The 27,808-nt window shown below is 34.5% G+C and overlaps 5 protein-coding genes across 5 annotated transcripts; 2 read left to right on the top strand and 3 right to left on the bottom strand.

The window, feature by feature from the left end:
* Positions 1-3,076: 3,076 nt before the first annotated feature.
* LOC125850776 (MYB-like transcription factor ETC3) lies at positions 3,077-4,374 on the bottom strand. Its single transcript, XM_049530618.1, has 3 exons — positions 4,089-4,374; positions 3,917-4,004; positions 3,077-3,403 (listed from the first exon to the last, which is right to left on the bottom strand). Exons 1-3 carry the CDS (start codon positions 4,147-4,149, stop codon positions 3,271-3,273), a joined length of 282 nt encoding a protein of 93 aa, XP_049386575.1. The 5' UTR covers positions 4,150-4,374; the 3' UTR covers positions 3,077-3,270.
* Positions 4,375-4,709: 335 nt separating this feature from the next.
* Positions 4,710-10,791, bottom strand: LOC125850747 (histone H3-like centromeric protein CENH3). The gene is made up of 7 exons (XM_049530596.1): positions 10,567-10,791; positions 10,201-10,229; positions 10,077-10,113; positions 9,762-9,883; positions 8,450-8,524; positions 6,168-6,243; positions 4,710-5,244 (listed from the first exon to the last, which is right to left on the bottom strand). Exons 1-7 carry the CDS (start codon positions 10,613-10,615, stop codon positions 5,189-5,191), a joined length of 444 nt encoding a protein of 147 aa, XP_049386553.1. The 5' UTR covers positions 10,616-10,791; the 3' UTR covers positions 4,710-5,188.
* Positions 10,792-13,496: 2,705 nt separating this feature from the next.
* On the bottom strand, positions 13,497-17,623 carry LOC125850479 (rhodanese-like domain-containing protein 4, chloroplastic). Its single transcript, XM_049530329.1, has 8 exons — positions 16,858-17,623; positions 15,998-16,100; positions 15,827-15,913; positions 15,202-15,276; positions 15,048-15,122; positions 14,422-14,502; positions 14,063-14,308; positions 13,497-13,806 (listed from the first exon to the last, which is right to left on the bottom strand). Exons 1-8 carry the CDS (start codon positions 17,469-17,471, stop codon positions 13,759-13,761), a joined length of 1,329 nt encoding a protein of 442 aa, XP_049386286.1. The 5' UTR covers positions 17,472-17,623; the 3' UTR covers positions 13,497-13,758.
* Positions 17,624-18,781: 1,158 nt separating this feature from the next.
* LOC125850416 (protein WHAT'S THIS FACTOR 1 homolog, chloroplastic) lies at positions 18,782-21,040 on the top strand. The gene has a single exon (XM_049530275.1). It carries the CDS (start codon positions 19,038-19,040, stop codon positions 20,694-20,696), a length of 1,659 nt encoding a protein of 552 aa, XP_049386232.1. The 5' UTR covers positions 18,782-19,037; the 3' UTR covers positions 20,697-21,040.
* A 3,532-nt stretch (positions 21,041-24,572) lies between these two features.
* Positions 24,573-27,686, top strand: LOC125850319 (pentatricopeptide repeat-containing protein At4g01030, mitochondrial). The gene has a single exon (XM_049530170.1). It carries the CDS (start codon positions 24,685-24,687, stop codon positions 27,472-27,474), a length of 2,790 nt encoding a protein of 929 aa, XP_049386127.1. The 5' UTR covers positions 24,573-24,684; the 3' UTR covers positions 27,475-27,686.
* The last annotated feature ends 122 nt before the right edge of the window (positions 27,687-27,808 follow it).

The following is a 27,808-nucleotide window of genomic DNA, read 5'->3' as shown; positions in this document are numbered from 1 at the left end:
ATCCAACCCAAGTACTACTGACTTGTCTACTTATTGTGTGGGACTACTTTTTCGATGTTTAGTCCCTATTATGAAGAAAAAAAAAAGATTAATATTAAAAATGATATAAAAAGAGTTATTGAAGTTGTGTGGTTGGATTTTGCTACATGCTATAGTAATAAAAACAAGATCTTAAGAACCTTCCAACAAGATTTTAATACATTGTTTTGGGTCACACTTTACTTTAATTTCCAAATAAGATTATATATATTGGGATTTTCCCGTATAAACGCGTTTGCACTACTTTACTGTGGATAAATGTTTTGTTTTAATTGTTTTACCAGGTCAAGGAAATAAGTAGAGCCACAATAAAAAGAGCATTTATAAAAGCAAACGATAAATTAATTAAGTAATATATCTCCTTTGAATTATAATCATTGTATTTTGCTAAATTGTACGATATTTTCTCAAATTTTATTGGAAAAGTACTGGAATCCTTAAAGTTCTTCATTATATACTTTCCCTACCCACAAGTTTAGTAAACATTATCATTGTGAGAGAGAAAAAGTAGTAACAAATTTAGGTAGGAAAAAAAGAAGCAGCAATAATTGAAATATGTATAAATTGACTGGACATCACGATTATTTAAAAAAAGAAAAGAAGAAGGGGGATATCGTACGAACATTAAAATGGGTATCATTGGTCAGTATTATCACATTAATAAAACTTATGCTCGAATTTTTTCTCAACGTTTTCTTAATGTCAACCACAATACATCATTACTCCACAGTGTTAATTAATTATATTGGCCCTGCTAATTGTTGTAGACTAGCTAGCTTAAAGGGCCAAAATATTTATATTCTACAAGTTAGTTAAATTTAAAGAAAATAAGCGTAAATTTTGTGTACAAGGAAAGAAATATAATACTCACTTCCTTTATTTTTACTTGTTTACTATTTCAAAAATAATTTTTTACTTTTAACATATCAACAAAAGATAATTATTTTATTCCATGTTTATTAATTATTTATTCCAAAATTATTTTTCAAGTTTAATATGAAACATTAATCAATATGTGTATTATATTAAAATAACCATTTCTATTATTATTTCTTAAGAATCATGTGATATTCAAAGTGAACCAGTAAAGTAAACGGAAGTATATCTAATATTGATTATTGAATCATAATCATCAATAATATAACGATGGTCCCTACTATTTATATGAAACCATAAGGGAACACGTTGAGCAGCAAGGATAAAAAGTTGGCAATATATTATTGTTGAGTTCATACTTAACAGATCCAGAAAGAAAGATTATTATTAAAATAAAATAAAATGGCAGCTTTACACCGTGTACCACATAAATTGACTCTTGTGACAGAGTCTCGCAACAATAAAATTTCTGTTAGTTAATTAACTGAGTTATTATGATTTTCATAGTATTTATTTTACATGTGATATGAATTTTTTTAGCATTAGTATAGAGTGTAATTGAGGTAAATACTTTAATTTCTTCACAACACACAGATCAATCAAGAAAAAAGAAATAGAAAAGTGAAAAAATAATATCGTGTGATAAAAGACTATAAAAAAAGAATTATGATCTCTTAATCTATTGAACTTTCATTGATGAGATGTAAAAGAGCAATGAGTAAGTGTTAACCTATGGTATATTGTAAAAAAAAATTGTTTTAGAAGTTATGTTTGCAGTTTCATGTAACAAGTAATTTTCGTGATATTTGTTTGATTTAAGATTTTACAAATGAAATGGACTAAATAATAGTAGTTGGGTTAATTGAAGAATTATGGGCCACTAAGTCTAAGCCGAATCTCAATATAATGGGCTCTTTCCGGCCCAAAATATGTTTCCACTCCTTCGATCCGTTAACCCACTTGTTTACTCTCTGATTGAAACTATTTTTCTTTAATAAAAGGAATGATGGATAATCTTAATCTATATATTCCTAGACTAAGAATTCGACGATCAAGTTAGAGACTATTAGACGTCTAACAGAATGATTCGTGAGCTAATAAATACAAATCTTGATAGTAAAATTAGTCCAAAATTTAATCTATTCTTTAATTTCTCTTATTGATCGTTCACAGTTTAACACTTTTTTTTAAAAAAAAAAAACTTTTAAGTAAACAAAATCTTATTTCTCTTCACTTTCTAACAATAATATAATTGACAAAATTGTTACTTTTAACATTTTCTTGAAGTTGATGAAAAGATAAACAGTTACCACCCAATGCTGGTGCTTCTTTTAAAATTTTCAATTTTTTAATAATCGTTTCTAATAAGTTTGGTGCAGGATTTTTCTTCTGGAATGTACTCCTTTTTGTTCTAAAACAAGTGTTCTTTTTTATTTTCAAATAAGACTTATTTTAGTGTTTCAAAAAAAGAAGTGATTTTTTTTTAAAAAAAATTGCCCTTCTTATTTCCTAGGAATAAATAATTTTTAAAAAAATATGCAAAAATTAATAACAACACTTATTTTGGTAAAAATGAGGAAATAGTTTCCTTTCTACAAAAAAGAGCCCATAGAGGAAAGCAATTTTAGATCATTGGTATACTTAAGGAAAGGTCTTAGATAGTAATTTTATCACTAAACAATCACTCAATTTTCTTTGTTTATCAAAACCCCTTTTTAGTTATTACTCTCTCCGCTTCATTTTAATTACTGTATTTACTAAAAATAATTGGTGAATGATAGTTGTCATTTTAAAAAATTAAGATATAATTAATTATTTATTTTTACTCAATAATGTGAAGAGATATGATTATAATGAAAAAAAAATAGTACAAAATTAAGATTGAGAGTAAAAATGAATAATTTAGTCAAATTACTCTTTTAATTATATTTTCTTAAAGAACGTGAAAAAAACCAACCTATAAATAAAATAGATTGGGGGAAGTATATTTACCAAGAAAAATCTAATTTTACACTTAATCATCGTCGCAGTATATTGTAATGCATAGTTGGATACAATTGATATTTTTGCACGATTAACTGATATTCTGGATACATATTGGACTAATAATATTGTCACCTAAAGCTAAGATAATATGATTACATATATATTGCACACATAAACATAACAAGTAAACCAAAAAGGCATAAGATATAATCTCAAATCTAAAAGTACAAGTACATAGACAAGAAAATGATAAAATGATCAGTAGCTTGGTCCCTCAAACAAAATGGAAAAGAAAGGATGAGGAGGAAAAAGAGAATCTGCTTTCCTCAAAAAGTTTTTTTTTTTTTTGGAGAAAAAGAAGGATAATAATTATGTAGGTGGTAGACTTTTCTTAATTGTTTGTCTTCTCTTGTGTGCAAACCCATCACTGTGTCTCATTATCCAAAACCTTTCTATTTCTTCTGCTGTTCTCCCTGGTATTCTACCTGCTATAAGCCCCCACCTTCACAAAAACAAAACACTCTATTTTAATATCCAAATAAACATTAATAGTATAACGATAGGTTAACTGCTATAACAGATAAATGTAAAAATTTCTCATAAATGATGGGCGTGTGTGAATAAAGTCCCATATGGAAAATAGAAACAAAAGTGAAGTGAGTTATAAAGCAGGGGTGGAGCTAGGTAGGACCAAGGAAGAACATATATTGTTTAACTTGATTTAAATTATTTGTTATATAGTAGATGTTGAATCTCTTTTAGGTTCTTAGCAAGTGTACTTTTTCATATTTTAAAATCCCGTAGTAAGAATTTTGATTTTGCCACTATTTATAAGATGTTTAACGATGTGAAGCATTTTGAGGAAAAACTGTGTGGACTTAATTCGAAGTATGTCTTTGATATAGTTTAGTCAAGTTAAAGTTAATGACAATACTCCATCTGTGCATGTTTATGACAATGTTTTCCTAGTCTTAATAATGAGACATGAAGATACTGGTAATTATTCAACTTTTACCTGTCTCCAACAAGTTTGTGCATCCTGTAAATAAGATCTTCTTCTTGCTTGCTCATTCTAATGAATTCCCACTCCATACTATTAACCTCTGTTTTCCAAGCAGAAAAAAAGAGGTTAAAAAACGAAAAACGAAAGAAAAAACAAAGGGGTATGTATATATTAGGGGTGTTACCTTCTTCATGGCTGCAACATCGGTGCATGAGTTTGTGTTGGTGATGAAGATTTTGATCCATTTTTAGGTACAAAAAAAGTAGAGAAACAGAAAGATAAGAATAATGAGGATCAAGAAAAGAGGAATAGCAGAGAGTTGCTGTTGAGTAGGAGGGACAGATTCTGTTTTTTTATACTTGTCCTCAATGGTTCGACAGATTTGTCTGCATTTGTTGTTATCATCAAACATCAAACAACGGCTGGTCCTAACCAAACAAACTACTCTTTCCCTTTGACTTGCAGTTGTCATTCCTTCCCATTATTTACATACATTTTTAGATACGCTTCTTTCATTTGTATGGCCATGCATACCCAATGGATAATTAAGTTCAAATCTTAATTTCTCCCAATAATATAAGCTCTTGTGTCATTTTCTCCACATTAGGCATTTTGAGCTGAAAGGAGCAAAGAACATTCGGGATCAACTACAAGAAAAGCAAATCTTAGTAGACTGATTAACCCGAGCTCTCCAATAAAAAAAAGAGGGGGATCTTCTTTGATCATTATTTGCCTTATGAATTTGATTGGTAGGTCCAATTCAGGTAGCTACAAAAAGAACATATGCCAGAAAGTAACCCCAGCTAGTCAAATTAGTTACAATTCCCATATGACAGTCCTGAACGACTCATGATGGGTGTAAACTTGCAGGTACAAAATATTTTCTAAATCACCCAACCACTTTCAAGAATAAGAAATTCAAGACCAGAACTGATCTCGTCACTCCTTCAACACCAGAAACCTACTAATGGATATGTATCTGCAGCCTAAATCATAAAATACAGACTACTATCTGCATGACATCTATGTAGCTCGTCCACTATAATCACATGGAAATATCATCGACCAATTAAGTCAAACTATGGCTGTAAGAATTGCTACTACAGTATTGGGAACTTTTTGAAGATACTGTGCCATAATTAGCCCATTCAATTACAACAAGAGGTAATGGTCAGATAAGAACAATCTACAAGTACTGATAATCGAACTTAATAAACTCCATCAGAGGCTGATTCTTTCAACTGTAGCTGTACCATTATCTACTTGGTGTAAGATGGTAATGCTTCACCAAGGTTGTCCTTTTCCTCCAAGTCGTCGAGCCAGCTCAAAATCTTTTTTCACTGTGCATCAAGAATAATGAAACAATATAAATTACGCATCATATAACAAAGCATGCCAAGCAAACAAGTAGGCAGTACTAAAAGACCTAGAGATGCCCAAGATATTCCAGCCCACTAATAATAGAAGTATTGTTCAGAACAGCAGGTGCTCATTATCCATATAAGTAGTTGAGACCATGAGGCAACTGCTCTCCTCTGATTCCCAGTATTATCTTAAAAGATCATTGGGCTAATTTTTCACTGCACTAAACACCTAAAACCTCCCATATTGAAACAGGCTGTACCTGGCCCCTAGGTACTCCTCCTAGATGTGATTGAAGAATTCATATGAAAGAGGTTAACTTGGAAGAGGCAATAGAAATGATTGCCTCATTTCACTTTTGCATCTTTAGCAAATGTATATATGGAGTAAATAAAATTAGGACCCCGAATATATGTGCATCTATGGCATAATTTGTATGCCGTAACTTTGTGACTAAAAGCATTTGTAGAGCATTTTCCTCCTTCCCAGAGGGAGGACGAGCATAACACAATTGAGAAAGCTAATAGGTATATGAAATCTACAACAGAGTAACATAATTTGTGAAAGACAAGTAATTTGATTTAGGACCCCAAAAATATGTGCATCTATGGCATCATTTGTATGCCGTAACTTTGCGACTAAAAGCATTTGTAGAGCATTTTCCTCCAATTCCCTGAGGGAGGATGAGCATAACACAATTGAGAAAGCTAATAGGTATATGAAATCTACAATAGAATAACATAATTTGTGAAAGACTAGTAATTTGATGGACCAGGCTGCCAGCCCATTCCCCGAAGCAACAAGGAAATGAGTAGGGGGATGTCGAGAAAGGTCAACTGTGGAGAAGGAACAATATCATATAAGAAAACCAAAAAAAGGAAGAATTGAAGAGGAAACTTACTAAGTGTAACACGCTTCGCATGAATAGCACATAGCATTGCATCTTCAAACAAATGAACTAAAAAATCTTCAGCAGCCTGCAAAATACCTATATCACTCTTGCTGATATTGATTAAGAATAGAGTTCAATATGACATAAATGATTTAGAGAACAAGGCATTTCTACAAAAATAGGCTGAAAATAATAATGTTGATTGAATAGACTATGCACTCAAACTTTCTTACTTTATGCATACATCTACATTTTGCTATTTTAATGATATTAATGATGAAAACATCCTAAGAAAAGCATGATGTGCAAGGATCATAGGACTATTAATACTATATGTGCAGGTAAAGACAACAGAAAATAAGCAGAGTTTGACATGATTGCAACACTGTCTCGACTCTTGAGGAATCTGTATGAAGAATGGAATAAAGTTCTTTCACTCCAAACTATGCGCCAGATGGCACAGAATGAAGATGAATAATAGTTCATGTATCAACACTAAATATAATTTTTTTGACACTAAATAGACATTTCAAGCTGCTGACTGTTCCCCTATGACTATCTGTCTGTTATTTGAGCACAGCTACTGACAGAACAAAGGATTTCAGAAACATTTCCTAGGTTCCTGAGAAGACACTATGTACATTATTTTACAAGATCATTGATGCTCTTCCAGATACAAACAAAATCTCATAGGGAAGCAGAAATGCATGCTTGCAGACAGACATGCTAAAGCTAATGCTTAGCTCTGTCCTTTTTTCTCACTAGTTATCCACAGCGCCCTGCCAGCTTAACGGGATTCTATCTGTTTCTGATCAATGATCACAACAAGCCAATTCCTTTTACTCCACATGTTTACTGGACATCAACTTGTCACTGACAAAATAGAAAAAACTACATCTTTTCATGTACATAGCAAATACACTTATATATACATGCAGTCAAAAAGGTTTAGAACACAAAGGGCTTTTGGTTTATAGCACAAAGAAATAATGGGCATATTAGAGGAGGCCATAGGGTATACTCACTAAGAAATCCCTTTTCTTTTCAATGCCTTATTCTTTGCTGGGGAACTTAAAAATATAAGGTATTCCATGCTAGAGACTATGTATCAGAATTGGCTTAGCTTCAGAGGAAAAGGTGAATAACTTGTTGCTGCAAGATCAGTCGTATGTTGATGCAAGTATACGTATCGTATTTATGACAACAAAACAAAAACCAATAGGAGTTAGTGGTACAACAACAACAACAACCCAGTGAAATCCCACTAGGTGGTACTTAGTAATAATATATGTCCTCTCGATTGGAACAATATCCAAAAGGAGTGGACACCCTGATTTAGGGGTAAGCCGAGTAGCAACTTTATTTGTGGACACTGGACTGTACCATTCAGGAGATAAGTTTCTCTAAGCAAAAATCAAAGAAAAGTAGTTTTTACTTTGAACTTGCCTGATTAATACACCTACATAGTATTTTTTGCAATTTGAAGATATAAAAGCAATTCAGTTGAGCAGGACTCAGATAAGGAAAATGCACAACCATAATCAAAGTAGAAAAACCTTCATGGAGCAAGAGTTTGTGATAGACATCTCTAATTATGATAAATCTTCCAGAAACTCAAACTCCCTTAGCTAACTAATTGCCTTGCCCATCTTGGATTGCCTGTTAGGAGATGATATCAATTGTCTTTCTTCTATGTTGGTCGGACTCTTCAAAAATGTCGACGGGTGCATGTTGGATTCTCCAAAACTAGTGCATTTTTGAAGAATTTGACACAGGTGTGGGATCATTTTTGAAGAGTCCGAGCAACATACCCTTTCTTATCTAATGTATGCTAGGTACTGAAAAGAGGAATATCACTTTAATAATATGTTGGATCTTTTCATATTTTTTTCTTTCTCAAAAAAAATATGTTGGATCTTTTCATACACATTTACTACCCTGACCACACAATTGGAACATGCTTTAAATTATTATGGAGTTCATGCTGTAATTTTCTGTTACTTGGAGAAACCTTTTATAGGAGATTATTAAGCACATTTTGAAATTGATAGTAGAATTACTCTAAGATACATTAAAATGATTTTAATACGTCCATGGAGCAGAGATTATTTCAAGCTAGATATGTTATTGACATATAAAACTACTAGATGATATGAGAGCAAATATATTCATATGAATCGATTTCCCTCTCCTCCCTAGGAACACATGATTCCTATAAATAACTTAAATTAATGCACATGATCCAAATAGCAGCTAACAGATCCACTTTTTATGGTGAGAAATTGGCGTACCTCTTGAATAGCAATTAACGCCTCAGCTTGCCAACGAGTTACCCCAGGTGCAAAAAAGTGACTAATTTCTCTAACCTGCCCCAGTCAGAAAAGAGGGATAAACAATTAGGTTTGGTGAAAACTTAATAAAGGCAAGGATAAATCCATAATCTATTTGGTCTAAACTAAACCATACTATCATCAAGGGTATAAATATAGCAGTTCTACAACACATTTACATTTAAAAGAATAGTCAGAATGAATATTTTGGTATACACTCCCAATCCACACTTTCTGCCAGAACCACAAACTGAGTCCCAGGGACTTCCTGAAATATAGAGCAGGAGGATAGAACTTTTTTTGACTAGCAAATCTGCGTATACACCTTCTTATAATCTGAAATTACCAAACCTCCTACAGAAGCAGATCCTCACTAATTGACAAGAGTTAACTAGTTTCCACTTTTGTAAGTCCGGCAGATCATAAATGGTCTTCCCACTCCAATCCCATATTGAAATCAATACGAAACGGAAACATTTCTTTGAACAATAGTGCATAATCGCAAAAACTAGTCAAACTAACCTGCAAATTGAACTCAGCCAAGCCCAAACAAATAAAATACTATAGTATAAAAATAAACTCAAGAAAGAGAATAAATTTTTCTTTCTTCTATTCGTTAACATCAGTGTGCTCTCCATTGAGAAACTAAATCAGTTAGAAAATAGGTGAATGTTCATCTTGACGTAGTCTAAAGGAAAATGAGAAACTGAGTTATGGAGTAATACATCAATTGAAGCTTGCCAAAGATGCCTCTTTTAAAGGGTTTTTATTCAAGAAAAGGGGGTTATTCTCTCCATTCCATAGTATTTTTATTTTTTACTATCCTTTCAGCATCTATTTTTTTCTTTTCAATTTAGTCTCACTAATACTCATCAACTAGTGGAAAGCCCTAACATTAGCTTTACCCACTAGTGCAGCAGTGATTCACGTATTCTCCACTCAACTAAGGCATAACACTGATAGCCCTCTCGCTTTTTTTGGTAATCTACATTAAATTAGACACCTGCAACTATCCAGATTCGACTTCAAGTTCATTCTTCCATTTCAGCCAGATTACATGGTAATGAAGCACTTAATCAAGCTATAATTGGCTTAGAGCTTCTCCTATTTCATCTAACCATATGACTGCTAAGCTCAAATTATATCTAGCAGTCTAACTTTATCCCTGTAAGCAAGCACAACATCAACAGAACGATGATGAATGTAACCAAAAAAAAAAAATGCATTAGAAAAGCGTCTTTGATATGCTATAAGTCCATATGATGAAAATTACAAGTCTGATGAAAGGAGCAGCTGGAATAACAAGATTCCACGTCTTCTGGAAGTGTCTGATTTCTCGAAGCGCCACTGACCCTGGCCTGTAACGCCTCTTCTGCTTTGGCTTCTGCACTGAAGCTGAAACACAAATATTCTCCCATCATTTAGAAATATAGGATTGGGCTTGAACAAAACGAATATATTTAGAAGGATTCATATAGTTAACCCAACTAGCTTCAAATTGACTAAAACAAAAGTACAGCAACATACCTACATGTCGAAAGCATGAATGTTCAGACATGCACATTAATTTACTTCTATATACACTTACTTGCCGGCGCAGACCGTGGACTTTTTCTTGTAGGCGTCTGATTTATCCCAAACAAAAAGCAAAAAATTAACCTCACGAACTTTGAATTAGCACGAGAACACAAAAATCACAGTTATTATCATACCGATGGAGTCGCTGAAGGTCCAGCTGCAACTGCAAGTCCAGGTACAACATCACCAAATTAGGGTTCAAAAACAAACTCAACAAAAATCAAATCAAATCCAAAAAGCTAAAATGAAGTGTATACGCTAGTGTAAACATTCACACACACAGAAACCATCGCTGAATGTACATAAAAGGCATTAATCACCGCTTCTTATCTTCAACTTGAGCCATATACAGTTGATTTTTTTTTCTTTACAAATATGCATTTAAAACTAAGTCAGATCTTATTGCCTATATTTGCGAATTCGCTAACTTTTCAAAACTCTAAAATTACGATATGTGTGCAGTTAGGTTAAATTATAAAAAGGAGAGATAGAGAAGTAACCAGAAGGTTTGGTGCGACTTCGTTTCGCGAGGTGTTTGGTTCTCGCCATGGCTGCTGCTGCTGTTGCAAAGAAGAAGAACCAAAAGCAGATTTGAGTAACTTGTTAATGGAGGATTTCAATAGTTTGAGAGAGAAATTCAGTTCCCGCTTTATTTCATTTTTTTGATTTTTGAAGAAGAATGAAGAGGTAACTGTACTCAACCCCTGTCACTGCCACTGACATTATTTGCTCCTATATACCTTTGCTTTTTTGTGAGTACTTTTTTCGATAATTTGCAATTTAAATCTTACTGTGGCAGTAAAATAATTTTGCTTTATTTTCAGTATAGTCCATTTATTAACTCAGGCGAGAATTACTATTTTTTTCGATTATTTGAAAGTTTTTTTTTTTTCGCAAATTTATCACTAGACAGTGTCTAGTGGCCTTTTATTAAACATAAAAAATAGGAAGAAAAGACAAATATACCCTCAAATTATCGAAAATAGTAAACAGATACCCTCCGTCATACTTTTGGGACATTGGTGCCCCTGCCGTCCAAAAATTAGAGCATATATGTCTTTCACTCTAACGGAAGACTAAATAAGGACACATGGCGCAATCTTAGCCGTCGATCTGATATTTAATAAATGTCGGGTCGGTGGATAAGATTATGACACGTGTATGTCCATTAGTGTAACGGGTATATATGCTCTACTTTTTGAACGACAAGGGCACCAATGTCCCAAAAGTATGACGGAAGGTATCTGCATACCATTTACAATAGTTTGGGGATATATTTATCATTTTTCCCTAAAAAATATCAATAGGGATAAGTGCAAGCAAGGGGGGCTAGACCTTATCTTACTAATCTTAATGAAGTACCTAACGTCTACTACCTAACAATCATGAAGAAAATAAGAGCTGGAGAGAACTAAGTATTTTCTGATCACCACAGAGTTTGTAATATATCCATGGTGATATTACAAATGAGGATGCTTAAATAATATAAAAATATGTCAATCAAGAAGAAAGTTAAGTTATCAACCTCAAACTTTCTATTACAAACACATGCATTAAAAAAGATTGATAGCCCATCAAAAGTAACTTGGAAGTATTTTTCTCTTATCTTCTTCTTCAAACCTATCCAACAACACTTGGTAATTCGTACTTTCTTTATGGATTTATTGGATCTTGTTGAACCTATTGATACCGTCAAATGGTTCTACTTTGCATGTCGCATCGGTAGGTGCCTTGAAACAAACTCCTCAATCATTTTACCGTGCCAACTATGTTGCCTTCCATGTGTCTTTTTTTTGCTTTTGTTGCTTCCACTTCTTTGTTGCCTAGGTGATATATCTCCTTCCCTAGCCACTCTATCAAAGCATATATCTAACATATCTTCTTCATCTTCATCAAGAGAATCCTCGCCCAAATCAATTGTATTTGACACTAAGGCCCTTGACTCATTCCACTTTGCAATCACACATTTAGGCACAAATACGGAAGCTTCTGGACTTAATTTGCTATTCAAAGTAGGTGGTGAGACCTGCTTTTCTTGGATCAAATCGTTGTCTTCTCTATTAACTTTACTTGCTTTCCAGTAGTCTTCGATAAAGCATCAAAGCTATTCGAACATAATAGGTCTCTTGAGGCATTACTAATATCTTACCTCTTCTCACTGTCTGAAAATTTCCAATCGCACCCTTTTCACTACATGGAGAATTATTTTGACCAGTCGGGGAAAGGCTTCGATTATTTGAAAGTTAAAACCTGGAGTAAAATAGTTTTGCTTTTGTTTTCAGTTTAGTACATTTATTATCTCAGGTTAGAATTACTACTTTTTTCGATTATTTGAAATTTAAAACCCACGGTTGGAGTAAAATAGTTTTGCTTTTGTTTTCAGTTTAGTCCATTTATTATCTCAGGCTAGAATTACTACTCAGATTACCAGAGTGTTAACGTTTTTAATTTTGTGTTAATTTGGTCATATTAGTTTACAAAATTAAATATTTAAGGGTTTCATTTTGAATTTATTCTATAAATTTAAGGGATTTTAGGTTGTTTTCCCATTAAACAAATTTAGATAGAAGTTTTACATCTGATTATTTATTTACATACTTTGAGGCTTTGTTTATTTTTTTTCCATTCGTTATTTAATTGTAGGGGGTTTCTAGACTATATTACCTTTTAATTATTTTAAAAGAAATACTCCACTTTATACTTATAGAATCAAGCTTCTAAATTTATTTTATCTGAATAAGATTTTAAAAGAAATATCATTGACCTTGTCTTGAATTTTTGGTGGATTTAATTTGTGACTGGATCCTTGAAAAGGTTTTGATGCGACCTAAAATTGGAGACCCGACCTCTAGTCATTTGGATCAATTTTTACTCTTTTTTAGTTTTTCACCCCTGTGTTCGTTACTCATATTAGAGCCCGACTAAATCCAAATTCATATCGAAAGTCCTCATTGGGAATAAAGTATTCTCTAACTCATATTTCTGGTTAAAATGAAGGGGTACTTGAAAATATGAGATTTTGTATTGGCAGTGAAGGGGCGAGGTGGGGGTTTGTGTAAATACAAAATTTTTAAAACTTAACACTAATTAAAAAAAGTCTCTCCTAGCTATTTCTTAAGACTGGGATTTTTGAAACATAAATTATAATCTCAGAACTTCCTCATAATTCATGCCTGTATTAAATATTTTTCAAATAAAAAGACAAAAAATTACTCTTGATAGGCGAAAAGTTACAAGTAAAACTGTAGGAAAGGGAGGAGTAGAGTTCAACGGTAACTTGGACATGCCTTGATGATTTGCAGTAGATACCCCTTAGACTCAAATATTGAGAAATAATCCCTTCCAACCTAGAAGAAATATCCAAGTATAGTCTTATGAATAAGCTATTCTGGTTAATGATATTCAAGGTTGATATCCTTGTTCAGTATGCTGCCTTAAATGTAATTTTATTTGTAAACAACTGATAAAGCTTTGTATCTACATGATATCCAATAATATTCTACAAAGATGGAATACAAGACATATTAAAGTGTTGAGAACTATGATCTCTACTGGCACTAGAGAAATTTTCTTCAAATGAATGTTATGTAATATTCCAAAATTTCACAGAGTAGGAGCTTCCATTCCAAACTAGGCTATAGCTAGCTATGCTTATTGTTAACTAGACTATATGGCAGCCTGCATGTCCAGTTCTATGGTTGTGAAGGCATCGGCGATGTTGGAGGCTTGAGATCAGGATACTGCATGCATATAACACATTCAAAGCAAAAGATGTTAAACTAAACAGAACAGTGACCATTAAGTATATATAGCATATAATTTATAAATTATCAATCTCAGAATTTGAAAGAGGACCATCTTCAGTTCATTGATGAGAAAGGGTGTGCTAGCTAGCTAGCCACTATGACTGGAAGATATAGCGTGTGGCAATCATAAAAAGAGTTAAGTAGAACAAAATGATGAAAAGAGCAGTTGAACATAAAAACGGAAACTTACATTAGGATAAGGCGAGAGTGGCCTTGAACTTTCAGGTAGTGCATCAGCTTTGACTTCAGCGTTAGGGACTGCATTGACTTCTGGAGTAGGCGGGGAAGTTGCTTCTACTTTAGGCGGTGCAATATCCTCCTTGGCAACTGATTCAGTTTCCTCAACAGTGCTGGTGGCTGCAGCAGGGCTTGCCTCTACAGGTGCAGGTAGAGCATTGCTACTCACTGAGTCTGGAAGAAGAGCCTTCCCTATTTGCTGAATTTTCAATATGCAAGGAACCAATTATGAAAACATCGTTTAAAGCAAACATTTTCTTCTCTGGAATGGGAAACGATAATCTTGCAAAGTTCTGTACGTATGGAGATTACCTTAATCTCATCTACCAGTTCCTTTGGAGCAACCTTAGTGGAGAGGAACTCATCAACTTGTTGCAGAGTTTTCTTTCTGTCCTGAAAAGGGAAAATATGGTAATATTAAAGGACCTCTCACATCTAAAAACTTTTATCCCCATGATCATTATCTAATTTAAGTAAGACTAGGAAGAGTTGATCGATAAAGTCACTCATTTGACCAGCAATGGAGAACTTTCAAATCTCTTTGCTACTTCAACCCAAGTATAATCCTAAACCATTATGAACTGAAATGATTTTATGCACAAAACAGTTGGTTCAATGCATAGAAAATATTATCTAGGAGTGTCAATTATCTAACTCTTGATAACGGAGGAAACTGTATCCTATTAGCAACAAGTAAATTAACAATTGCCTGCTTTGAGGGCATAAAACAGTTCTATAACTAAAATATACAAATCAAGAGTCGATCTCTCTTTGACGAGTTATTCTTCATTTTAATTTCTAGGCATAAGTACAAGTCATCCTTTGAGCATAAAATGATTTATCATAAAGTACTTTTCAGATGCAATATGGACATTTCTTTTCAAGGCTACATATGCTAGTTGCAAGAGAAGTATTCACTGCAAACATCACGGACAAACCTCTGCAAACAGGAGTTTCTTGCTAACCAGTTGGACAAGTGCAGCTGAACCCAACAGTTGGAGAATTGTTTCTACCTGAAAGAAGAACCGACCATAAGATGTTTACTAAATTGAGCTCATCATACGAATGAGGGACAAAGAAGTTAGAGCTGACCTCTGAGAAGGCTAAAATCCCAAGACCAGCAGCTGCTGCAACACCTAAGCCTACAGTAACAGCATCAGAACCTTCCTGTATATTAAAAAAAATAAGAAGTCAAGTGAAGAGTATGATCAAGTAATTCTAGACTACTAGTTCACCATATTGCCTCATGAATTTGATAATTTGTGCAAAGTTGACTAGTTTGCGAGAGTGCATCTTTGTTAACAATTAATTTCAGGTCTGAAACCACAAAGTAAGTTAGGGACAAAGAATAGTTGAATGCATGAAGTTCATCAAGGAGGAAAACATTGATTTGGATGGGCTTCATTAGGCATTTTGTTTGAGAAATGTGGAGTGGAATGCAGAAGAGCTGCAATATAGATTTTTCTGCAAGAATTCCAAGCATTTTTCAAATTTACATGGGCATTTATAACAAAACATAACAAGAAAATATTGGGTATGCCATAATATTGTCATGTTAAGATCTGAATTCAAGTTATACTAATACCATTGCATACTCTCATTGCTAGCAAATTACTTGTTTGGAGTTTGAGAAAGATGAATGCCGATGACATTATTGAACTCAGATAGGATTGTCAGATATGCTAATTAGTAGCATGGTTTGGAAAGTGAAACATACCCCAAGAACACCATCAAGAGCATCAGACAGATTGCTCAGATCAAGACCCAATGTTTTCTTAGGAAGAATCCAAGGAAGGCTGCTGTTCTGCAGAAAGTGGAATTCTTAACCTTCATAACCACCAACTTGTTTTTAAATAAAAGCTAGTACAACTAGATTTGTGAATCTAACCAGCCATCCCCGGGGTCCTTCAGCACCATCTTTGATTGCATAAGCAGCTTTAAATCCATTTTCTGTGACTAACTCCGCAACCAGTTCAGAGTTTCCATCAAATCTGGCTTCATTACAATTCATAAAGAAACAGGATCAGATTCAATTTGTTAGATAGCTGGCTAATACAAGAACTCAATATCATAAATTTATTAAGGAAGTTGCATGTATGACAACCACATCAATAGAAACTTTCAATTTGCCTACTAATCTTTGATTTGTTCCTCTAAACCTTGATGCAACACCTAATTGACTAAAGATTAATAGAGCTAAACCAAACCCCAAGATCCAAGTAGATAGCCGAAAGTTCAAGATATACACATTGAGGCATATGACTGACTAATTGGTCCCCGCATAAGATGGTGAGCTCACTAATTATGTTAAAGCATGTTAAACACAAGCAGTCCTCACTGAATTACTACTAACTCTGAGTTACATCTTGCTGCTAAGGTTTCACAGGGATTTCAACAAGATAAGCTAATACCTACATATTATCAGATTACAACAACAACAACATACCCTGTGGAATCCCACAAGTGGGGGTCTTGGGAGGGTACAGAATACGCAGATCTACCACTACCTCGTGAGGATAGAGAGGTTGTTTCGGAAAGACCCTTGGCTCAAGTTGAACAAATCCAAGTAAAAGAAGAAGAAAACAGTGAAGCAATCATAGCAACTAATAAAGAAAGCATTGTAGAGCCTACAAGAAAGGAACAATAGCAACAACAAAATAATGTGATAATCGAAACACAATAAACAACATATGATGACTAAATATTAGCAGATTAAAAGACAATTAAGCAATTCTTTTCAAATCTTACTTGTCTAGAATGAACAATGTAGTATTCTCAGGCTCCTTGAACTTCAAAGACAGTTTTTTTAAGAAACCAGTCTTATCTTCACTCTTATAAACAACAGTAACTGGCTTCTTCTTCAAACCCCTAATATCAGGACTCCCCACTTCCCTCAATTCTGCAGGTGCTCTTATATCAAGCAACTGTGCACCTGCATCATCTGCCAATTTTGCATAAGCTGTTTTGGCAGACTCAACACCCCATGACTTAGGAGGCTTCCCAAGAACCTGAAACAGAACAATTGGCAAAGCCAAAGCAGCAAATCCACCAGCTATAATTATAGGATTCTCTGATGCAAAAGTGGTCACAGTTTCCACAACTGCAGTTGCATCAAACTCAGCACCTGGACTTGTTGCAGATTGCTCAAGTGTCTCCTCATATGTTAATGCTTTAGCTAAACCTGTATTTAGAACTGATGATACAAGTACTAAACCCCCTTGAACATTTCTTGATAAATTCTCAACTGAACAAAGATTCTTGAATGGGAAAGAAATGGGGTGTGATGGGATTTTCTTGGCCTCATTTCTTCTATCAGAAAGAACAGAGAGAGGTGTCAATCTTACTGCATTAATTGCCTCCATACTATATTTCTTTATCACAATTTACACTAAAATTTCTATGGGGTCTTAAAGGGAGTTGATTTGAGGAAATTGTAGTACAGTACTAGCTAAATTTTTTTTTTTTTTCTATTAGAAGCTTTTGGATTTTGGCATATTTCATCATCAATAGGTGCACATTGGCTGGTGTGCTATGAAGCTTTGTGAGGGTGGGGGGGGGGGAGGAAAGAGGGATATCCCACCACTCATTGGATTCCACGTGTCATGGAAGGATTACATGAGGGCTGTTGATCATGTTGTGCTGAGGCAATTGTATGGCCAAGAATTAGTGAAGAAAATGATGAATTTCTGAAGTACCACTTCATTTTGCTTCACTTTAGTACACTGTACTCCAGTACTGGACATCTTAATCTCCTAAACTAGCTTACTAATTCACATTTGAAATTATGTAAAAGTTATCTAAAATCTCAAATATTGTTTGAATTTGTTTTGTTAAAAAATTATAAATTGATCTTTGAATTTCAACAATTCAACACTCTAATTTACTTCAAATAAACTCAAGTTCGAAACATAAGTTTCATATATTCAAAAGAACAAATATTATAAAGAATCTAAGAAACACAGTTAACACACTGTAACTTTCTATATAAATGAAACATATGTTAAAATTAACTAAAATGTTAGGTGTGTGCACTTGAAATTTTTTGCCAACAAAATAATAATTATTTTTTTTCAACTTTGAATGCCCAAATCTACTTTAATAAGCTCAAATTTAAAATATAAATTTCATATATCATAAAAAAAACAAACATCAATCATTTATTTATCAAAATAAAGATAAATCTACCAATCTCATTTACACTCTTTAATTTTTTTTCCACACATATTTATGCTCAGATATATATAACTAATACACTTACACACATATTAGAAATGCCTTGTGTAAAAGAAATATATGTAAGGGATATTAGGTAATTTGAAGGACCAAAATAGGATACTCCACGAATTTTTTACACAGTTACGATACGAATGTCATAAAAATTGGATAGCTTAAATGTATTTTCGATCATAAATTTTTTATTAATATTACTTCCTTCGTTCTATATTAGTTGATAGCTTCTTTTTTTATACAACTATTAAAAAATCATAAATAATTTTACTAATTCACTTTTTAAAAATTCCCTTGAGAGTTTTACAAACAAATACAAACACTTTAAAAAAGAATTAATACAAAGTAAAAAAAATTATAAGTAATTAATATTTTCTTAATTTAGTAAGATAACAATTAATATGAAATGGAGTAGTTAAGTGGCATCACCCGAAGTCCACGTAGAAGATAGATGCAGATATTATCTTCTTCTCGGGGTTTTGGTATTTCTGATAAACCCTAACCATATCAACATCTCGAGCATTCATTACTCTGCTCGAACCACGAAGGTTAGTGTGTCGCCTTCTTCTTTCTTTCTCTCATACTGCGTTGTAAAACATACTAATTGCAAGCTTTGCTTTCTAAATTCTGCGTAAAACCTTCTTGTTTTCATGTTTTATAATCTGTTCCTTTGCTAATTCTATCAAGAATTGGGACTCCTCATGGAACCCAAATTTCTTCTTTCCTCGACAACAAGACCCTTTGCTCCAAATGGAGCTTTTCCCTTTTCAGTTTCCCAAAAATCATCTTTTATTCAGAAAACTAGAATTTGTCCAGTGACCCATCTGGCTATATCAGCAGAGCATTTTGGAAAGACTCAAATTTTGGGCAAAAGTTTATCTTTTGGAGTGAAGAATGAATCTTTATGTAATTTAAGGAAACCCCAGGTAGAAAAGACTCCATTTTGGGGCAAAAGTCTATCTTTTAGAGAAAAGAATGAATCTTCAGGTAATTTGAGGAAGGTGCCCAATTTTTCTATTAGAGCAGCTGGTACTGTGAAGAGAAGGAAAGAGCTTCCTTTTGATAATGTGATTCAAAGGGATAAGAAGCTGAAATTGGTTATGAAGATTAGAAAGATTCTAGTGAGTCAGCCTGATAGAATTATGTCGCTTCGTGAATTGGGTAGGTATAGAAGAGCATTGGGTCTGGAGAAGAAAAGGAGATTTATCGGTTTATTGAAGAAATTTCCTGGAGTGTTTGAGATTGCAGAAGAAGGGGCTTACTCACTTAAGTTCAAAATGACACCTGAGGCGGAGAGGCTTTACTTGGAAGAAATGAAGATTAGGAATGAAATGGAGGATTTGTTGGTTATCAAGTTGAGGAAACTATTGATGATGTCTTTGGACAAACGGATTCTGTTGGAGAAGATTGCCCATCTGAAGACTGACTTAGGGCTTCCGTTGGAATTTCAGGATACAATCTGCAGGCGATATCCACAATATTTCAAGGTAGTTCCAACTGGACGAGGGCCGGCTCTGGAGTTAACTCACTGGGACCCTGAGCTTGCTGTCTCTGCTGCGCAGATTGCAGAAGAGGAAAATAGGCAAAGAGAGTTGGAAGAGAAGGATTTGATCATCGATAGACCACCAAGGTTCAATAGGGTGAAGTTGCCTAAGGGTCTTAAACTTTCAAAAGGTGAGATGAGAAAGATTAGTCAGTTTAGAGATATGCCTTACATTTCTCCTTATGAGGATTTTTCTGAAATAAGGCCTGGTACTCCGGACAAAGAAAAACACGCATGTGCTGTGGTTCATGAACTTCTGAGCCTCACAGTTGAGAAAAGGACTCTTGTTGATCACCTTACTCATTTTAGGGAAGAATTTAGATTCTCACAACAGCTAAGAGGAATGCTGATAAGGCATCCTGATATGTTCTATGTCTCTTTGAAGGGGGAGCGAGACTCAGTTTTTCTCCGTGAAGCTTATCAGGATTCACACTTGATAGAAAAGAACAGGTTATTGCTCATCAAGGAAAAGCTTCGCTCCCTCGTTTCCATTTCAAGATCCCGGAGAATCACTCCACAAACTGATTCTGATGAAACAGAAAAAACTGAGTCCAAATATGGAACTGATGCTGAGGAAGGTGAAGATTGGTCCAACATTGATAACTTAGGGAGTGATGGATTAGATGAAGATGATGAAGATTCTGATGATGACTGGAGTGATGATGGTGATGATATACCTCCAGACTTCAGTGATGATGAAGGTACCGTTAACCTTGAAGAGGGCAAACTGACTACACAAGTTAATGGTGCAATGAAGAAGGAAAACAAGGTTCTGGACCCTGTGTTTCCAGATGGCCGGCCTCGTGAACGCTGGTGATAAATATAAGTTTGTGCTTGAGATTATTTCATGCATTAGCCTATTACACGCTCACAAGGTTTGAAGTCCCCAGGGTAAAAGGTTCTTCCATTCTTTTGACACCCTGGCTACACATTCTTTTCTCTTAACAGGCCTTGGCTTAGCATCTTTGCATCAGATTTATGGTTCGATGTTGTCGTAAGTTAAATATCTTTTACATTACACAGCTCATATAAGCTTCTGCTGGAAGTGGCATGTGAATTCTTAGTTCTGTACTAATTGAGACACAAAAGCTTCATATGTTAGATTGTTTGCCTGATTGTAAAGTGTAGCTTTACATAATACAACATGGTGTTCATGGATTATTGACTGTGATCTTTTGTGTTGTAATTCAAAACATATAAGCATTTAGCTAGTCTTTAAAAACCTTGCTTAGCTCAGCTGTCCATTTTACGAATTGATGGCCTATTTGCTTTAGGGCATTGGTAAAATGACAAAGATAATACATGGCAGGTTGTCTGGTAGGCACACATTACAAGTTCGAGTCCTTTTGTGAACCAAGTCTAGTATTTAGTGAGGAAGGGTCGAGGCCCTGGTAGCAACTACCTGTTTCATCAACCATGTCTGATATTTAAGGGAGGAAGGGTGGAGGGCCTGCACATTAACTATGATAGATTTTCTGATTATACAATCGAAAAAAGTAATGATGGCATATATTCTTTTGCCATCTCTTTGAAGTAATGTTGTGTTTGTTCTTGTGAGCAAATAGCTGTGGAATAAAATGTCTTCTTCCCTTGATCACCATCTCCAAGTCTACCCAAGGCCCAAGCAATATCTGCCACTTGTACAGTCATTAGGGGATTCTACTCCAGACAATATCAAAGATATGGATTCTAGAATTATCAATTATAATAATTATGTATAAAGTCAATGTTGCAAGGTTTTCTCTATACTCTTCTTAACAATGTTTTCTTTTTTATATTTCTAATCAAATTATGGAACTTACTGGTGATATTTGTGACTCACTGCCAATGTTTCTAGTCCATTATTCTTGAGCAACTTCACATGATTTTATTGTTGTTTTGGCTCCTCTTCTGGTAGACTTTTGTAATGTTTTCTTGTTATTTGTTGTATTCTCTTCATTGTCTCCTTCTTTATACCGAAATTTGTTGCACATGAGCCGAGGGTCTTTCGGAAACAGTCTCTCTACCTTCATGAGGTATTAGTAAGCTCTGCGTACATTCTATCCTCCCAAACCTGATTTCACTGGGTATGTTGTTGTATTCTTGAGCAACTTCACCACAGTATCCAAAACTGTTACAACCACTGTATTGTCATGAATATTTAGCATCTGTTACTATTATATTACTCTGATCAAAAAAGCAAAACCATATCTTCGATTGGATCATTCTTTATTATCACACTTAACATGTGTCCATTTTTCAACATAAAACCTAGCAACGTAGTTGTTTGTGGGAATTAATATGGGGACCTCATACTTTGTTTTTTTGGTTCCAAACAAAGATCATTAATTTAGTGATTTACTTGATCTTTAACAGTGATTATCGTACAATTATTTAACAAAGAAAGATTCATGTAGATAAGGTGATCCACGTCGAGCTATGGATAATTACTTACTTGCATCAGGTGTTTACATTTAACTAAATAATTAACTTTAAGAATAATAAATCAAAGTGAAAATTCATATCACTTAATCATGATTAAGTATTAAAAAGTGTATATGCGAGAGTTATATTTTACATTCATTGGATTGGTGTAAACACTACTATGTATTTTCCTATAGAAACGAACAATATTTGCATATAATGTTCAACTTTGTGTATAAAAGAATCTTTATGATCCAATTTTCTTAAAGTCCGTGCCACCTTCTGCACTATCTGTTGATTTAAAAATTAGATCAGTTACTTTCAGCTATAGGCCAATTCAGGGGACGCGGCGTAATTGCTGGTTAAAGTTAACTGGAAATCTATATTCCATAGATTCTTCATTTCCCTTTATGCACTTGAAAGGATATGTTTTGAGTGGGTGTTTTTTGGATATGCTACAGTAAAACTTATGAAAAACACACACACATAATCCTAACTCATTAAAGGGGAAACGCTCCCCTTTGCCAGAGCTAAAACTCAAAACTTCTAATTAAAGGTAGAAGGATTCCGTCCAGCCCACCACACCCTTCTGGTAGTGACAATTAATATTTACACGCATCCTAAATTGATGTAACAAGGCTGGGAATTTGTTTTTCTGCATATAGGGGAAATGATACTTCTAGCAGGTATGCTCACTGGCTCTTGTAGTGTTATGGAGATGTTGAGGTTTATCCATAATTGTACAACTATTGGAATATTGTGTTTTGAAATGAGAATTATTGAGATAAAGAAGACAGCAAGAAATATTCGTATGGCAATAGGTCAAATAGAGAAGATAATGAGATGCTTTTATTCTTTAATCACGAGGGGTTGACTTGTGTCTTCAGATGGACACAAAGATTATAATGAGTCTCTGTTATGAATCAAAAGAATCTGGTTTTGCCACTCATATATATCAAGAGCCAAGATATCAAGGTCCCACTAAATTCCCTTTTTCTATTCTGTAACAAGAGTATTTATTTTTGCCTATAAATAGGCTGCTCTAAATCACTCAATTTGTCAATCAAAACACATTTAATTAAAGATTCTTCAGGGCCCTTATTGCTGCCTCTCCCTCAAGGGCTTCTCTCCTGCATGCTTATATGTTGGGAAAGAAGCTCTAGCAGGGAGAGCCAATAACAAGTGTCTTGTTTAACAACTTATGTTGCTCTTCACAGTTCACAGGACAGTCTTTTTTCACTCTTCCTCAAAGGCTTCTGGCTTAAAATGCCTTTTGTGCTAATGCTAGAGGTCTTGAGAGTGAGAGTGAATAAATTCTGCCATGATATATATAATTGCAGAATTATGACTCAACAAAGAAATTGTTCTTTCTTCAGGGCTCACGTGAACCTAATAGCCTTATATATGTATTAAGAAATTTACTAAATATCTATTAGTTACAGTAATATTTGACTGAGATTCACCTCTTTTCTTTTGCCTTCTGATTCCTATGCAGTTAAGGTGGATCAACGCTGGTGGAAAAGTGCTCTACGATCACGATCAAGAGAGAGAGGAATGAGGATCTAGTTTTAACCCTGAATTTTTTATGTTTTAAGGCTTAACTGAGTCAAGCAGGAGCAGATGTAATTTTGTCTGCACTAACTGCCTTTGCAAGTGATCCGCTGACTTAAAATCCTGAATCTGCCTTTTAGAGTCAGAAGTGGCTGGTCGTATTCCTTCTTTCTTGGTGTATGTTGATCTCTTCTCTCTGGTGGTAGCTATTCAACATCTCCACAGAATTGTAATGTGTTTCATAATGAGGAGGCATTCCATAATGATTTGGTTTTGGAAGACAAATTGGCTCCAATAGAATCGAACACATACAGAAAATTCAAATAATTAAACAACTAGATTTGGAATTGAGATGTAGTTGGCTAATGATTTTCTAGAGGAATAAATAAATAAATCATGCACCTCATCTATATGTCTTTTCTCTACTTCGGAGAGGTCTGCGTACACTCAACTCTAACCAGACTCCAGTGGAATTTCAATGAGTATCTTATTGTTGTTGATGCACCTCATCCGAAATAAAACTTTCATTTGATTTTGCCCAATCTTTATTTTTGCTTTTGTTATTTCCTTTTGAAGATTCTCCAGGAAACAAAAGATAAATAAAAAGATTTAGGGTATGGAGGGTCCACTTTATATTTTTCATTTTCAATTATCTAAAAAGTACACACTAGATAACCTTATCCATTAAAGTAGATTCTTGATTTTCAATCATAAGAATTTATTTCCCTTTCTGTTTTTTTTCCTTCTAGTAGCTTTTGTTAGAGCCCTCCAAATCCTATTCCTTAAACTGTCTTTTTTCCATAATCAACTAACCTTAGATGCCATAATTTTCTTCAAGCTCAAAATTCACCATGGAGGCTGTGGCTACTCCATTGTACCACTTCATTTCTCCACTCAACCAAAAGCAACCAAGATGCTATTCAACAAATTTTGGCCTTGTAAATGCAGCAGAAACACTTTCTGAATCTTCACTCTCAACCTCTCTTGAATCACTTTCTTCATTGCAATTTGATTATGATAAAAAGTTCAACTCTCTAAATTCAGTCAGAGCTATGCATGCCAAGATGATAAAACTGTCTAATGAATGGGATTCAAAGAAAAATATGCAGTATTTTATCTCAGGTTACTTGGAATTTGGTGATTTTCAATCAGCTGCAGTGTTATTCTTTGTGGGGTTTGCAGAGAATTATTTGTATTGGAATTCTTTCCTTGAAGAATATACATATTTTGGAGGAACCCCATGTGAAATTCTTGAAGTTTTCAGTGAATTGCATAGTAAAGGAGTGAACTTTAACACTGAAATTCTAGCTTTTGTTTTGAAAATCTGCTCAAAGTTAAGAGATATGTGGTTAGGATTGGAAGTCCATGCTTGTCTGATCAAGAGGGGTTTTTATTTAGATGTCTATACAAAATGTGCACTGATGAATTTTTATGGGAGGTGCTGTGGGACTGAGAGTGCTAATAAGGTCTTTAAAGAAACATCAATGCATGACTCTTTATTGTGGAATGAAGCCATTCTGGTTAATTTGAGGAATGAAAAATGGGCAGAAGGTCTACAAATGTTTCGCGATATGCAGGCGTTACTTGTTAAGGCCAATAGTTTAACCATTTCCAAAGTTTTGCAAGCCTGTGGGAAATTGGGAGCTCTTGATGAAGGAAAACAGATTCACGGGTATGTTATCCGATATGCCTTAGATTCGAATATACTCATACGTACTGCACTGATCAACATGTATGTGAAAAATGACAATATCAAACTTGCTAGAGTAGTTTTTGATTCAACAGACAATCGTAATCTGCCTTGTTGGAACAGTATTATATCGGGGTATACTGCACTTGGTTACCTTGATGATGCGTGGGAGCTATTTCATGAAATGAAAACTTGCAACATAAAACCGGACATAATAACCTGGAACAGCCTTTTATCTGGTCATTTTCTACATGGATCTTATCGAGAAGTTTTGGCAATTGTGAGGAGAATGCAGAGTGCTGGTTATCAGCCAAATCGCAACTCTATAACTAGTGCTCTTCAAGCAGTGAGTGAATTAGGATATTTGAGAATTGGGAAGGAGATTCATTGCCATGTTTTAAGAAATGGACTTGACTATGACCTGCATATTGCAACTTCACTAGTAGACATGTATGTGAAGAATGATGATTTGCAATCTGCTCAAGCTGTTTTTGATTGTATGACAAACAGAAACGTTTGTGCTTGGAATTCATTAATTTCGGGTTATTCCTGCAAAGGACATTTTGAAAAAGCTGGTGATCTTTTGGATCAGATGAAGGAAGAAGGGATTAAACCAGATATAGTGACATACAATAGCATGGTTTCTGGTTATTCAACGTCTAACTGTATCAAGGAAGCTTTGGGTATGATTAGAAGGATCAAGAGTTCTGGCATGTCTCCTAACGTCATTTCATGGACCTCTTTAGTATCGGGTTGTTCACAGCAAGGATACTTCAGAGAAGCATTTGAGTTTTTAACGCAGATGCAGGATGAAGGTATCAAAGTCAACTCAGTTACTGTTGCAAGCTTACTTCAAGCATGTGCAGGTCTCTCTTTGTTACACATTGGGAAAGAGATACATTGCCTGTGTATACGAAACGATTTTATAGATGATGTGTACGTATCTACGGCTCTCATAGACATGTACAGTAAGTGTGGGAACTTAGAAAATGCCCAGAAGGTTTTCCAAAACCTTGAGGACAAAACTTTAGCTTCCTGGAATTCCATGATAACCGGATTTGCCATATACGGCTTAGGTACAGAGGCAATTTCACTCTTTGATAGGATGAGAGAAGCAAACATCCAACCAGATGCCATAACATTTATAGCTCTTCTATCTAGTTGTAAACATTCTGGTTTGCTTGATAAAGGTTGGAAATACTTTGATCATATGAAGACAGATTTTGGAGTTATCCCCACAATTGAGCATTATTCATGCATGGTTGATCTTCTGGGAAGAGTCGGTTACCTTGATGAAGCATCGGATTTTATTCAGTCAATGCCAATGGAGCCAAATGCAGCTGTTTGGGGTGCTCTTCTTACATCATGCCGGATACATGGAAATGTTGAGCTTGGAGAGATTGCAGCTGAACACCTTTTCAAGTTAGAACCATATAATGCAGCTAACTATGCCTTAATGATGAACCTCTACGCACTTTCAAACAGATGGAAGGATGTTGACCGTATCAGAGACAAGATGGAGGCTATGGGAGTGAAAATCGGACCAGTATGGAGTTGGCTAAAAGTCGATCAGAGGATTCACATCTTCTCTACAGCAGGAAAAACTCACCCAGAAGAAGGAGAGATATTCTTTGAGTTGTACAAGTTAATTTCTGAGATGAAAAAGTTGGGATATAAACCTGATACTAAATGTGTTGTTCAGAACATTTCTGAAGTAGAGAAAGAAAAGGCACTGCTTGGTCACACAGAGAAACTGGCAATTACATATGGATTGATCAGGACCACAAGTCCTGCACCTATTAGAGTGATCAACAACACAAGAATATGTTCAGACTGTCATACAGTTGCAAAATATATGTCGTTGCTGAGAAGGCGAGAGATTTTCCTAAAAGATGGTGTCCGCTTTCACCATTTTAGGGATGGTAAGTGTTCTTGCTGTGACTTCTGGTAGAGGTATGCAGAACATCTTATTCTCCTATAACAGAAAACAAATGCTGTGTTGCACCATTTTTGTAAATGTAATTCTTTTTTGTTAATATGAACTTCATAGGTATTGGACAAATGTCGTGAATACAGTGATACTTGTAATCAGTTTAAGTGTTATTATATCTCCTAGCCGGAGAGCTTGATCACTCTATTGCAAAAAGAAACGATTCAGTAGTTCTATTTAGAGTGAGTACATAATCGTTATAGTATGATGACTCCCATGTTATTTATCCATATTTTGTTCTGCCCTCATTTACTAGCAATACTTGTAGCATCTAATTTATTAATAGATCAGTAAG

The sequence above is a fragment of the Solanum stenotomum genome, chromosome 1 (assembly GCF_019186545.1).
Source record: "Solanum stenotomum isolate F172 chromosome 1, ASM1918654v1, whole genome shotgun sequence".
Lineage (NCBI taxonomy): Eukaryota > Viridiplantae > Streptophyta > Magnoliopsida > Solanales > Solanaceae > Solanum > Solanum stenotomum.
The sequence above is the reverse complement of the archived record's forward strand: the minus strand, read 5'-3'. Positions and strand labels throughout refer to the sequence as shown.

Bases quoted from the DNA above. Each gene is read 5' to 3' on its own strand.
- LOC125850479 (XM_049530329.1), bottom strand. From the start codon at position 17,471: ATGGAGGCAATTAATGCAGTAAGATTGACACCTCTCTCTGTTCTTTCT. The intron at 14,503-15,047 runs GTTTGTCCGTGA...TTCCCTTTTCAG, and splicing joins AGAAACTCCTGTTTGCAGAG to GACAGAAAGAAAACTCTGCA. The intron at 14,309-14,421 runs GTAATCTCCATA...TTGAAAATTCAG, and splicing joins AACTGGTAGATGAGATTAAG to CAAATAGGGAAGGCTCTTCT.
- LOC125850416 (XM_049530275.1), top strand. From the start codon at position 19,038: ATGGAACCCAAATTTCTTCTTTCCTCGACAACAAGACCCTTTGCTCCA.
- LOC125850747 (XM_049530596.1), bottom strand. From the start codon at position 10,615: ATGGCGAGAACCAAACACCTCGCGAAACGAAGTCGCACCAAACCTTCT. The intron at 10,230-10,566 runs GTTACTTCTCTA...CTGGACTTGCAG, and splicing joins AAGTCGCACCAAACCTTCTG to TTGCAGCTGGACCTTCAGCG. The intron at 8,525-9,761 runs GTAATTTTCATC...TGACTGGGGCAG, and splicing joins CTGCTCCTTTCATCAGACTT to GTTAGAGAAATTAGTCACTT.
- LOC125850319 (XM_049530170.1), top strand. From the start codon at position 24,685: ATGGAGGCTGTGGCTACTCCATTGTACCACTTCATTTCTCCACTCAAC.
- LOC125850776 (XM_049530618.1), bottom strand. From the start codon at position 4,149: ATGGATCAAAATCTTCATCACCAACACAAACTCATGCACCGATGTTGC. The intron at 4,005-4,088 runs GTAACACCCCTA...CTTGGAAAACAG, and splicing joins ATGTTGCAGCCATGAAGAAG to AGGTTAATAGTATGGAGTGG. The intron at 3,404-3,916 runs GTAAAAGTTGAA...GTTTTTGTGAAG, and splicing joins CACAAACTTGTTGGAGACAG to GTGGGGGCTTATAGCAGGTA.